Source organism: Schistocerca serialis, chromosome 2, assembly GCF_023864345.2.
Source record: "Schistocerca serialis cubense isolate TAMUIC-IGC-003099 chromosome 2, iqSchSeri2.2, whole genome shotgun sequence".
NCBI lineage: Eukaryota > Metazoa > Arthropoda > Insecta > Orthoptera > Acrididae > Schistocerca > Schistocerca serialis.
In genome coordinates, this window is record NC_064639.1 from 310,056,617 (window position 1) to 310,070,312 (window position 13,696).

General features: G+C 41.9%; 1 protein-coding gene across 1 annotated transcript in view; it reads left to right on the plus strand.

Annotated features, from left to right (window-relative positions):
• LOC126457093 (thioredoxin reductase-like selenoprotein T homolog CG3887) overlaps positions 1 to 10,421 on the plus strand; it is a 30,159-nt gene extending 19,738 nt beyond the window's left edge. Inside the window, 1 exon segment of the mRNA XM_050093123.1 lies at positions 9,648 to 10,421. Coding sequence (XP_049949080.1) covers positions 9,648 to 9,748 — 101 coding nt within the window. The 3' untranslated portion in view covers positions 9,749 to 10,421.
• The last annotated feature ends 3,275 nt before the right edge of the window (positions 10,422 to 13,696 follow it).

Sequence of the window (13,696 nt, forward strand, 5' to 3'; positions counted from 1 at the left end):
GTCAGCTGCGGAGAGCATCACTCCCCTTGTTTACCAGACTGCAGGATTTTACAGCGCGAAAGGAAAATTATAGAACACAAGACACTGGACCAACTGACCTACACTGAGGCTAAGAGGAAATTTAAGCATCTACATCCTGTGGTTATGATTTCCTCTTAAGCCGCCAAGCTGCCGGTACGAGAGCAGTTGTAGCCCCATCTGTTCCGCGAATTGCGGTCAGCTCTCCTAGTCGGAAGACTACATCTGCCCCCTTGATGGTGGGGGCAATTCCATCCCTGTTGCTCCCACACCACCTATCTTGGGAGCACTGCTCCTCCTCCCACCCCCCACCCCTCCCCCAACCATCAGGGACACCATTCCCCACTTCTCAGCCGGAGAAACATAAGTCTTCTTCGGCACCTCTCGCTAGGAAAGGGTCCCTTGGGTCACTCCCTTCCCAGGCTTCTGCTAGTGGTAAAGATGACTCCAGCAAGTGGCTGAAGCGCCCAAAAGTAGCTGGTTGTAGAGCTTCACGACCATCCTCAGTTCTGGAGAGTCAGTCAAGCCCTCCCAGCCAGAGAAACCCAGCGAGAGAAATCTGAAAGAAGACCCCCAAGACCAAGGGACTTGGGGTGGCACCCACACAAGCTTTGCTTCTGAGGATGAGGTGGAGATTCTGGCATCCGCTAAGGACCTAGATCTCGCCAGACCCTCAGACACCATGGATACAGACTGGTCAGGAAATAAATCCGTGGCAATGAGGCATGAACTGCCTCATTGAATATTCCATGTCTTCACAGCCTCACGATCATGTCATCCTCCAGTGGAATTGTGGCGGTCTTTCCACCGCCTGGCTGAGTTACGGCAACTGTTAAGCTGTACACCTGCTTTCTGCATTGCCTTCCAGGAAACCTGGTTTCTGGCAGTGTGGAACCATGCCCTCCACAGCTATAAGCGATATTACAGGAACCTTAATGACTATAATAGTGTCAGGTGAAGTTTGCGTCTATGTCCTGAACTCAGTATGCAGTGAACCTGTGCCCCTTCAAACCCCTCATGAAGCTATGGCTGTCAGGAGAAGGGTGATGCAGTAAATAACTGACTGCAACATTTATATTCCTCCAGATGGCGCAGTGCCCCTGAACGCATTGGCTGCACTGATTGATTAACTCCCTAAACCTTTCCTACTTTTGGGAGATTTTAACGCTTGCCATCTGTTGTGGGGTGGCACTGTGCTTACTGGCCGAGGCAGAGATATTGAAAATTTACTGTCACAACTCGACCTCTGCCTCTTAAATACGAGTGCCCCCACACATTTCAGTGTGGCACATGGCACATATTCGGCCATTGATCTCTCGGTTTGCAGTCCTGGCCTTCTCCCATCTATACACTGACGAGCACATGACGACCTGTGTGGTAGTGACCGCTTCCTAATCTTCCTGTCACTGCCGCGGAATCAGGCCCACGGACTCCTGCCCAGGTGGGCTTTAAACAAGGCAGACTGGGAAACTTTCACCCGTTGTCACTGTTGAATCTCCCCCACACAGTAACTTCGATGTGATGGTTGAGCATGTGACTGTAACTATCGTTTCTGCGGCAGAAAACACAATCCCTCACTCTTTAGGGTGCCTGCAGCGAAAGGCAGTCCCTTGGTGGTCGCATGAAGTCGCTGAAGCAATTAAGGATTATTGGCAAGCTCTACAGCTGCATAAGCAGCACCCTTCCCTGGAGCACCTCATAGCCTTTAAACGGCTCCGTGCCTGCATTCGCCATCTTATCAAATGACGGAAACAGGAGTGTTAGAAGAGATATGTCTCGACTATTGGGTGGCATACATCACCTTCCCAAGTCTGGGCAAAATCAAACATGTTTTCGGGTACCAGACCCCAACAGGTGTTACATAAATGGCATGTTATCTATCGATGTGTCGCAGCATTACCCCCTGCCTTTAGCACGCTCAAACGGTGGCTGGAAGGGAAAGTGATTTCATTCACTACATGCAACAGTCAATCTTATAAGGCCCCATTTACAGAGTGGGAGCTCCTCAGTGCCCTGACACATTGCCCCAACACAGCTCCTGGGCCAGTTCAGATCCACAGTCAGATGATAGAACATCTCTCATCTGACTACAAGCGACATGTCGTCCTCTTCAACCGGATCTGGTGCGATGGCATATTTCCATCACAGTGTTGGGACAGCACTATCATTCCGGTGCTCAAACCAAGTAAAAACCTGCTTGATGTGGATAGCTATCGGCCCATCAGCTTCACCAAAGTTATTTGTAAGCTGCTGGAAAGTATGGTGTGTCAACAGTTGGGTTGGGTCGTGGAGTCATGTGGCCTACTGGCTTCGTGCAGGGCGACTTCCGCCAGGGTTGCTCTGCTACTGATAATCTTTCGTCCTTAGAGTTTGTTATCCAAACAGCCTTTTCCAGACACAAACACCAGTTTTTTATTTACAAAAAGCGTATGACACGACCTGGCGACATCATATCCTTGCCACATTGTATGAGTGGGGTCTCCGGGGCCGCTCCTGATTTTTATCCAAAACTTATTGTTGCTCCATACTTTCCCTGTCCAAGTCGGTGCCTCCAATAGTCGCCCCCCGCCCCCCCTCAACCCCCACCCGCGTATTCAGGAGAATGGCATTCCACAGGGCTATGTATTGAGTCTCTCTCTTTTTAGTGGCTATTAACAGTCTATCAGTAGCTGTAGGGCTGTATGTGGATGACTTCTATATTTCGTGCTGCTCTTCCAGTACTAGTGTTGCTGAGCGGTGCCTACAGGGAGCCATTCACAAGACGCAGTAATGGGCTCTAGCCCACGTCTTCCAGTTTTCAGCCACGAAGCCGTGTGTCATGCATTTCTGTCAGCATCGCACCGTTCATCGAGAACCAGATCTTTATCTTAATGATGAACCCCTCACTGTAGTGGAGGCATATCGATTATTAGGACCAGTTTTCGATGCCCAATCGACTTGGCTACCTCACCTTCGTCAGCTTAAGCAGAAATGTTGGCAGCACCTCAATGCCCTCCGCTGCCTGAGCAACACCAAATGGGGTGCAGATCGCTCTACGCTTCTGCAGCTCTACAGAGCCCTTGTTCAATCCCACCTTAACTACTGGAGTGTGGTTTATGGTTCGGCGGTGCCCTCAGCATTGCGTTTACTTGACGCAGTGCACCACTGTGACGTTCGCCTAGGGACAGGTTCTTTTAGAATGAGTCTGGTGACCAGTGTCGTGGTGGAGGCCGGAGTCCCTCCATTGAAGGTTAGGCATGCACAACTGCTCGTCAGTTACATTGCACACGTTCCTAGTTCTCTTGCGCATCCAAATTACTGTCTCCTTTTCCCACCTGTGTCAGCCTGTCTCCCGCATTAGCGGCCCAGGTCAGGGCTAATGATTGCGGTTTGCGTGCAATTCCTTCTGTCTGAACTGGAGTCATTCCCTTTACCACCTATACTTGAGGTCCATTTACGTACACATCCATGGAGTACACCTAGGCCATGGCTTTGCCTGGACATTTCACATGGCCCTAAGGACTCAGTTAACCCTGCGACTCTCCGCTGTCACTTCCTCCAGATTCTCGACTTGTACCAGGCCCATGAAGTGGTTTATACGGATGGCCTGATGGCAGATGGTCACGTTGACTTTGCCTATGTTCATGGAGGACATATAGAACAGCACTCCTTGCCCAATGGCTGCAATGTTTTCACTGCAGAACTGGGAGCCATATTTCTTTCTCTTGAGCACATCCGCTCATGCCCAGAAGACTCATTTCTCCTGTCATCCTTTGGTAGTGACCATCCAGGAATGGTCTAATTGTTTAGTGGTGTTTGTCTGAACCTCAGGTCACATCGGAATACCAGGCAACGAACTTGCCGAAAGGCTGGCCAAGCAGGCTACGCGGAAACAACTTCTGGAGATGGGCATCACTGAACCTGACCATGAAGACCCGCTTCAGTGTTGGTGTGGCACCCAATTGACAGTGGCCTATGTTTTGGTGCATTGCCCCACTTTGACTGCCCAGCGACGGAGTCTTGGGTTGCCGGACCCGCTGCCACTAATTTTATCTGACAATGCCTCATTGGCTGATTTAGTTTTATGTTTTGTTTGTGATGGTGGGTTTTATCATTTGATCTAAGTTTTAGCGCATGTCCTTTATCTCTCTGTGTCCTCTAACCTAGTGCTTTTAGGGTGGAAGTTTTAATGTGTTGCAGGGTGGCTGGCTTATTTTTATTCTCATGGTCAGCCAGCCATGGTCATCTGCTTTGTTGTTTTACTCTCTTCATCCCATTTCTTGTGTTTCTATGGTTTTCTTGTCCACCTTTTGTCCATTTACACATTAGTTGCCCTTCATCGTTCTTGTGATTATTTTCCCTTTATTCCATTCTTGTGTTGTCAGTCTCGTTCGTTTTATTCTCACACTTGTGGCATTGTTTTATTCGGAACAAGGGATTGATGACCCCCCCCCCCCCTCCATTTTAATCCAACCAACCAAACTAGCGCATTTGTGTGTGCTAGTTCAATTCGTGATCAATATTCGTTCAGTGGTTGTAGTGGTACAGCTGTGCCTCTAAAACAGTATGATGTGATGAATTGTTTTGTGTGTTTTGTGTATGATGCTTTGTGCAAAATACTGCTGAACAGATGAATTTATATCCACAACAGTTCATAGCTTCTCATTACAGTTTAGCGGCATGCCCCAGGCTTTGCAGTTTGCGGGATACTACAAGAGAGGAGGTAAAAAACACTTACTGGAATGCTCATATTTCAATGAATTCATCACAAACGAGAGCACAAGACATACTCTTCAAAGAGAGAATCATATGACAAATGGGGAAGCTGTTGAGTGAAAAACGGTTTCATCTTTTATTGATATACCGCCACTTTGCTGACGATACCTCGTACCATGCCACTAAGCACTATCAGCAGAAAACTATTCAAAATTCACCCAATTAGGGAGCATTTGTGGCACAGATTCAGATCAGTTTTCTATTGTAGAGGGGAACACCACCATTGACAAATCATCACTCTGGGAAGGATGACTTGACTAGAAGCAATTAATTCCATCAAGGCGCAACAAATTCGGCATCAATTTTATGGAAGCAGCTCCGGGTATATATGGCACTTCATTGTTTACACTGGAAAGGACACTAATTATAGTAGCCACTCTCCAGTAGAAACAATAACCTCTTAAATTGTTTTGGAGTTTGCACGAAATACTCTGGAAAGGTCACTGCATTCCAGGTTTGGGGGACAAACAAACCAGCAATAAAACCGACATTGTCATCATAATGCGGCAAGACAGGAAGGGGTTCCTTGACTTTATTGTGTACTCTTCCTTTCCTTGTACTGTTTGTACTCTCCTTTCTTCAGTTTTTCTGTACTGAAGTAGGAGGTGATAGGTGCTATTCTCATTTGTACAGCTGCCAGATGGCCAGGAGCAGACTGAATAAAATATTATCGAGACTTTTTCCACCACTTTATCTAGAAGGCAGGTTGCTATTGGTGAGATTCTACACAATGGGGAGAGAGAGAGAGAAACTTAATCTGTGCACCACAATATAGTTGAAATGTGTTTAAAGGCAGACATCCCATTGGCAAATGTAGATAACATTGAAGTTAGGTCACTTTTGAATAAACATGTCGCTGCTGCTGGTTGTATACCCAGTTCAGATAAACTTAAATGAGAATATGTCAGTTAGTGTAGTGACGAAATGAAAGATGCTATGAAGGATGTTCCTATTGTGGTTATTGCTGACAAAACTTTTGGCAAAGAACACCCACTTTTGCAGTTTTATTTTGTACGACAACTGCAAAATCAGACCAGAAACTGTATCTGGCTTCCTGTAACTTTTAGATATTGCTAACAGAAGTACTTGTGCCCATGCCACAGTAGATACCCTAAAAGACTAAAACATTAAATATGAAAATGTTGTGGATTTAGTATCAGGCTCTGACAGCTTCAGATAGTGATTGGAGATCACACACAATTAAATTAGCAGGTGACATCTTTGTGAAAGAACTAAAGAAACTAAATTCTGCTGTCAGTAAGGTGAACGTCGCATTTCTTAATTTCGGTTGGTTGGTTTGTGGGATTGAAGGGACCAGACTTCTTAATCTCGCAAAATGAAAAGTCTATACCTTCAGTTCCTTCAAGGAAATTTCCTCATCTGTGAAGAAAAATTTTTGTGATCCGATAATCAAAAGAAGTAATTGCTGGTTCCATGCCATGTAATACTTGGATTTGCAGTTACCAGCAATCATCAAAGTTTTCAGACAATTGCACAACAAAAATGCTGCTGTTGAGGTCATTCTTGCTCATTTAATACATGAAGCTGTATCACATTTATTCTTCTTACAAAGCATATTTGTAAGTGACACATGTGCCTGCATTGTGAGTTTAATTACAACACTAGACGATACAACTTATCCATTCGTACATTTGTTATGGGAAGGACTTTAATCAAATTACTATTGAAAAGAAATTCTGAAGGTTGTTTTCCAACAAGCACTATTGTTATGCATACTCAGAAATTAGCATAGAAAGCATCTGCAAAAAATTATCTCAGATCTGCGGGTATGAATAGTTTACAAAAGCTATGTAAACACACACCACCAGACACAACTAACATTTTTTGCAAAAGCATTCACAATGTCTCCAACCTTGCAGTTTGTGATGTAACACTGTATTTGAATGATTTTGCTGCTGTTAATATAGTAAAAAAATTACACTGTTAGAAAGTATTCCATCTGACACTTGCTTTAAAGCATATTCATCATTCCATCAACACCTTGTTAACTGTTTGGAACATTATGAGAAGCCTGGTATAGTGCAGCTTCTACTCTGTGAAAAGCTTAAATACAGTGGATTTGTAAGAGCTACTTTATCTGCAATTTGGCCACCTGCAATAGTGCGGATGTGGAGAGGTTACTTCTCGATGTTAAATTTAATTGTAAGTGACAGGAGGTGGTGAACGAAGCAGTCCCAATTGAAACTACTTCAGTTGTTGCATTCAGTAGATGAACGTTATTATACAGGCCTATAACGCATGTTAGATGAGAACTAACAAACACTTTGGTGTTATGTCACAGAAGTAATCAAATTCTATTTTTTTTTTTTTTTTAAATGAACCGTGAAAAAGAGAAAATCAAACTTAAAGGTAAGGATAGGAGATACACACTATGTGATCAAAAGTATCCGGACACCCCCAGAAAAATACATTTTTCATATTAGGTGCATTGTGCTGCCAGGTACTCCATGTCAGCGACCTCAGTAGTCATTAGACATCCTGAGAGAGCAGAATGGGGCACTCTGCAGAACTCAAAGACATTGAATGTGGTCAGGTGATTGGGTGCCACTTGTCATATGTCTGTACGTGAGATTACCACACTCTTAAACATCTATAGGTCCACTGTTACTGATGTGATAGTGAAGTGGAAACGTGAAGGGATGCATACAACACAAAAGCGTACAGGTCGGCCTCGTCTGTTCACTTGATGGAGACTGTCGACAGTTGAAGAGGGTCATAATGTGCAGTAGGTAGACATCAATCCAGACCATCGCACAGGAATTGCAAACTGCATCAGGTTCCACTGTACGGACTATGACAGTTAGGCAGGAGGTGAGAAAACTTGGATTTCATGGTCAAGCAGCTGCTTGTAAGCCACACATCACGCTGATAAATGCCAAACAATGCCTCGCTTGGTGTAAGGAGTGTAAACATTGGACGATTGAACAGTGGAAAAACGTGTAGTGCTGAGTCACAGTATACAATGTGGCAATCAGATGGCAGGGTGTGGGTATAGCGAATGCCCAGTGAACGTCCTCTGCCAGCATGTGTAGTGCCAACAGTAAAATTTGGAGGCAGAGGTGTTACGGTGTGGTCGTGTTTTTCATGGAGGGGGCTTGCACCTCTTGTTGTTTTGCATGGCACTATCACAGCATAGACCTTCATTAATGTTGTAAGCACCTTCTTGCTCCCCACTGTTGAAGAGCAATTCAGGGATGGCGATTGCAGCTTTCAACACTGTCGAGCACCTGTCCATAATGCACGGCCTGTGGCGGAGTGGTTACATGACAATAACGTCCCTGTAATGGGCTGGCCTGCACAGAGTTCTGACCGGCACAGAGTTCTGGCCTGAATCCTGTAGAACTCCTTTGGGATGGTTTGGAACGCTGACTTCGTGCCAGGCCTCACAGACAGACATTGATACCTCTCCTCAGTGCGACTGAAAGTATGCCTGTGAGAGTGGAAGCTGTCATCTAGGTTAAGGGTGCGCCAACACCATATTTAATTCCAGCATTACCAATGTAAGGTGCCACGAACTTGTCATTTTCAGCTAGGTATCCGGATACTTTTGATCACATAGTGTATGTATGTTCATGTGTTCTGGTTGACAAAAACAGAGTAGCCCTTATGTGAACTTAAGTGTTTGTGAGGCTAATATGCTATATTTGTTAGTTTACATATTTATATGTGCCTATCATAAAAATATGCAATTTAAGTGATTCACCCCATTAAAGATGTTCCCAGAAAGCATCAGTTTTAGTATGGTTTGTTGTGAAAAAGTGTTGCATAATGTAACATCAGTCACAAAACATGTTACTATACAGCCATATCGTTCCATTGAAATTATGTACATATCCTTGCCTGAATTTGGACTGTTTTCGTTCTCGATTGATTAATGAGTGGGTGCATAATTTGCTTCCACTGTTGCTCTAAGCTCATCTTCCAAGTGTTTGCCTAATAAAATGTACACTGAATTCATATTGTGCTGTTTGATTCATGGTATGCTAAAGTTATTTACAAGAAAATAAGGCTTACAGGAATTTGGGCACAATACATGCACAAAAAGAAATTTGTGTATAGTGCACATCCCACAAATGCTGTCAGAAGTAAGGAAATTCTTGGCAACTGATGGTAACAGGACATGTAGACATGTTTCACATGTATATTTTCTCTACTCATTCATAAAAGGTTTCTGTATTCTACTGCTCTGTAGAAAGACATTACAGACTTTCCTACAATAGATAGAACTGCTAATGACAGAAATAAATATCAGTATTTAACGCTATCAAAACATTAATATTCAACATCAATGAATGACGCATCAAAGCATAACAGACATATACAGAGACAGATTTGACAGCAGAGGTTCAGCCACTCCTTTGTTTCCCTTTCATTAGGAGCAGGGGAATGTGAAAATCGTGTGGAGGTTGGTATGATGCCCTTAGGCTGCATGAATTGAATCTTTTGGAGGTCCATAAGAGCTGTTCTCTGCAGAAGCCAACACAACACCCCCCCTCCTTCTCCAAACTTCTGCTACCTGGAGGTAACTGGCATTTGAAGGCACAGCCTTAAGAGTAATTGCTACCTGTTAGAAAAACATCACTTGATTTAGACGGTTCTAGAACCAACATTGAGTCCCATTATTTCATCTGTATAGGATATATTAGAGAAGTTTCCTGTAATTTAAATTCTTTAGTCCATTTTATATATACTGTTGCCATTCTTCTTGTAGGAAAATTTCTTTCCTTAGCTGTGCAATACTGTTATTTCCAGAATAAGTTGTTGTTAATAACACTTAATTTCTCATTTTGATCGTGCCATATTATTTTTCAGAGTTTCTGCGTGTAAATTAATATTATTTATTTGTATTACAGATGTTCCTATTTGGTCAAAACTGGAAACGGGCAGGATACCACAGCCACCAGAATTATTCCAAATCATTGATAATCACCTCCATTTTGGTCGCCAGTCGTAATTAAGGTGTAAAATATTGGTTTGAATTTGTTTAACAATATGTCTGGTTAATTTGTTTATTCTTTTCACTGAGATAAATGTGTTTACATTTGCTACAGTATGAAGGCTTCTTCATAAAGTGGGAAATACCTGCAGGAAGTTGCCAGAAGTTTTTAAGCAGATGTACACACATTTGTTGAAGTGAATGATTAGTGCTTGTGCTAGAATAAATGTTTACCAGTATGTCTTGTTTTAAATGTGTAATACTATGTTTTATTGGAAATTTGTTATTTTGGATATTTGTAAGGTGAGAACTTCCATTGTTGCTCATGTAAAGCTGTATTTACAGTATTACTTTCTGTATCTTATGTTATGTATATTGAAATGTATAGGAAATACCATTGGTTTCCCAAAAACTAGTGTAAAGGTTGTATGCTTTCCTTTTTATGCAGTTTCATTCTTCATAAAACTTGGATTTTTACAATAACTTTCAGTTTAGAAGAAGTGTTTAACAAATATTGCTTTTTAGGCAAAAACGTGGGCGAAACCAGTGTAGTTGAAGTTCAATATCACTCTCCAAAATCATTCAAGTATAAAAAGAATCACACCATCCTTAACTTCCCGTGATTTGAAGTGGAAGAGGGGGAAAATGGAAAGATGTTCACGCGTATCAAAGTAAAGTGGATTAAAATACAGATTTTTCGTTGTTGATATTTTCATTATTTATATGAACAGTATATTTAAAACATAGCACATAAAGCACAGAGTGAGGTACTTTAATAGTTTTACCACTGGAAACTGCCTGAAGAGAGAAGACCAAAAAAAAAATTTTAGAAGTTCTATCAGATGTGGAGTTTCTTCTCACCATTTTCTTCAGCAAAAGTGGGATAGAGCCTCAAGAGTTCCTGCCTTATTGTCGCACAGTCAATAAGGAAGTTATGTGCCATTTGTATGAAGCAACCCGAAGAAAACAGCAAGAATGTGGGAAAATCACTCCAGGAAATTTTAACCATAATGCACCTGCTCATCCTTAATGCTTTTTCATGATTTTTTGGCAAAAAAACAACTTATGTCGCCACAGTCACCCTATTCACCAGACATGGTACCTTGCATCTTTCTATTCCTGAGGCTGAAGAGAACCATGACAGGACATTGTTTTGGCACCGCTGGTGAGGACGTCGTTTTGCCAAAATTGATGAGATAAAAATGAAATTGATGAATGAGTTGAACACCATAACTTAAAGCGAGTTCCATAAATGCTTCCAAAATTGAAGGAAGTGCTGGCACAAGTGTATTGTATCTCAGGAGGGTTACTTTGAAGGGAACAAAGTTGATGCTGATGTATAAATATATTCTTTAAGAAAACAAAAATTCCCAGTACTGTTTGATCACATGTCATATGTTGCTGCTTGGGGTTTGGGACATACTTCATGCTGTCATTTTCTGTTGCTATCAACTAATCAGAGCACTATATTTTTTGTCTTGTTTCCATTGAAAAGTGGCGCACAGGAATGATATTTGCACCTGCGAGGTAAACCTCGTATGAGTGGAAGAAAATGGATTGCCGCAAGAAACCACAATTTATAATATTCATTTTTACAAATAGAAGATTTTTTGTCAAAACTGGCACATCAGTTTCTGCATTAGGAAAAGTGGTGCTTTGGATTTGAATTTATACTGAACCACTACTATAAACAAAAAATAACTCATTAAAAACTTAAAAATGCTTCAGTAGAAATATTTTCACATTAAGAATTATAATTTTGTTAGATTTGATGGTAAAGTGGACAACTATTTGTGCCAACTGTTTCAGCTGGAACATAATGCCACACAAATGTCTTGGAAAAAGAAGAAATCACTTGTCAGCAAAAAATTTGATCATAATATACACAGCCATGGGCACTGGTGTGGCACTCTCCTGTGCCAATTTTTTCATGGGCCAACTAGAGGAAATTGTCATAGCCTCACCAAACCCATGCTCTGTTTCAGGTTCATTGATATATTCATGATTTGGTCTCAGCCCAAGATACACTACACTCATTACTCCACAACCTCAACATTGCTCTGATTTTGCAATTACGTGGTGTGTGGCACAGGAGTGTTTGTGTCTCATTGAGGGGATTTAAGACTGTGAGTAGTGGTAAATGTGTAATGAGGTAATACATCTACACCTACATAGATACTCCACAAGCCACTGTACAGTGCATGGCAGAGGGTGTCCTATACCCCTACTTGTCATTTCCTTTCCTGTTACAGGCGAGGGAAAAAGAGACTATATATGCCTCCATATGAGCCTTAAGTTCTTGTACTTCTTGGTCCGTACACACAATATATATTGGCAGCAGAATTGTTCGGCAGTCAGCTTCAAATGCCAGATCTCTAAATAGTGTTTTTTGAAAAGAACATCACATTTCATGTAGAGATTCCTATTTGAGTTCCTGAAGCATTTCCGTAACACTTGCATGGTGTTCGAACCTACCAGTTACAAATCTAGCAGTCCACCTCTAAATCGTTTCGCTAACTGACCTAGTGTGGATCCAAAACACTCTAGCAGTACTCAAGGATAGGTTGCAACAATGTCCTAGGTGCAGTCTCCTTCACATGCGACTCTTTCCAAAACTTTCCCAATAAACTGAAGTCAACCACTCACCTTCCCTACTACAGTTCTCACGTGCTCGTTCCACCTCATATCGCATTGTAATGTTATGCCGAGATATTTGACCCTGTTGTTCTGTTCACTTTTACTGTACAAATGTACTGTTCGGGTAAATACAACCCGCCATAATAAAATGTAGAGAAAAACTACTCACACTTATTCTTCTTACCGTTGTAAACCGACATTGTAGTTATATTGCAGTATGTTGTTAATCATCATAGCAATCGTAGTAGCAGTAGTAATAATACACACTTCACTGAAGAAAATTTATTATTTTAATATTCATGCAGGGTATATTAGGAACAGCAGACATTTCCACCAAAGTCATTCTTAACACCTAACTGCCTGCCCCTATCACTTTCTTTCCTTCTCAGTCTGCAGTTTGGACACAATTAGGTGACGTGTGTTTTGCATAAATGTTTATTACTTTTCCACATTCCATGTTTGTCTTGTTACTGACTTGGCCACACCTGCCACTCCTTCAGTGTCTTGGATGCTTCTGACCATTTTCAAAGAATCTTCTATTCTTGGAAAATGCTCCCTTGATGCAATGTGCACTGCAACCAGCGACTTTCCAAGTTCTTCCACAAATATTCTCCTTCTAGTCAATTTTCTTGCATTCCAGTTAAGGTCAAAGTCAACTAGACACACATCATCAGCAGCAGCAACGTCAAGAATATTGTAGAAAACTATCATGGGCCATCTATTGATTTTACATTTGCTTGTATATGTACTAGTACCTGTTAACTGATAGTGTAGTGTGTCTACAGCCCCTTCGGTTGAATTACAATTTAAAATAATTCTTGGCTTCTTATCAGCCCTGTCACTTATTTCCCCACCATCGTTGAGAGTGCTCATTAGTACAACATAATTATTTCTCTTACAAATATAACTGACCACTGTAGTGTCATTTGTGAAGTAAAATAAAGAGCTATGAACCTCCTTGTTGGTCATATTTTGTGGAAGCTCCGGCTTATTTTTATGTATGGTTCCTAACATTGTCACATTGTATGATGTAAAACAAAAAAAAAAGGTCACGTTACATTCCGACCTTGCAAATCAGCAACTATTCTCATTCCGTGTTTTTTTTTTTTTTTTTTTTTCTCTGCAGTCCACTGTCTTTTCCTGTATAAATTTGGGCTTTCAGCACATATGAAGATTTGCTGTCACACAGAGTCCTCATCTTGATCTCATATTTTGCCGGTTTGCTTGGGATGTACTGCATGAATGAAGAGCGGCCTCTAAATGTTACCAGCTGCTCATCAGCAGTCGCATTTTCTCCTGGATTATACACTTTAGGAAGGACTTCTAACC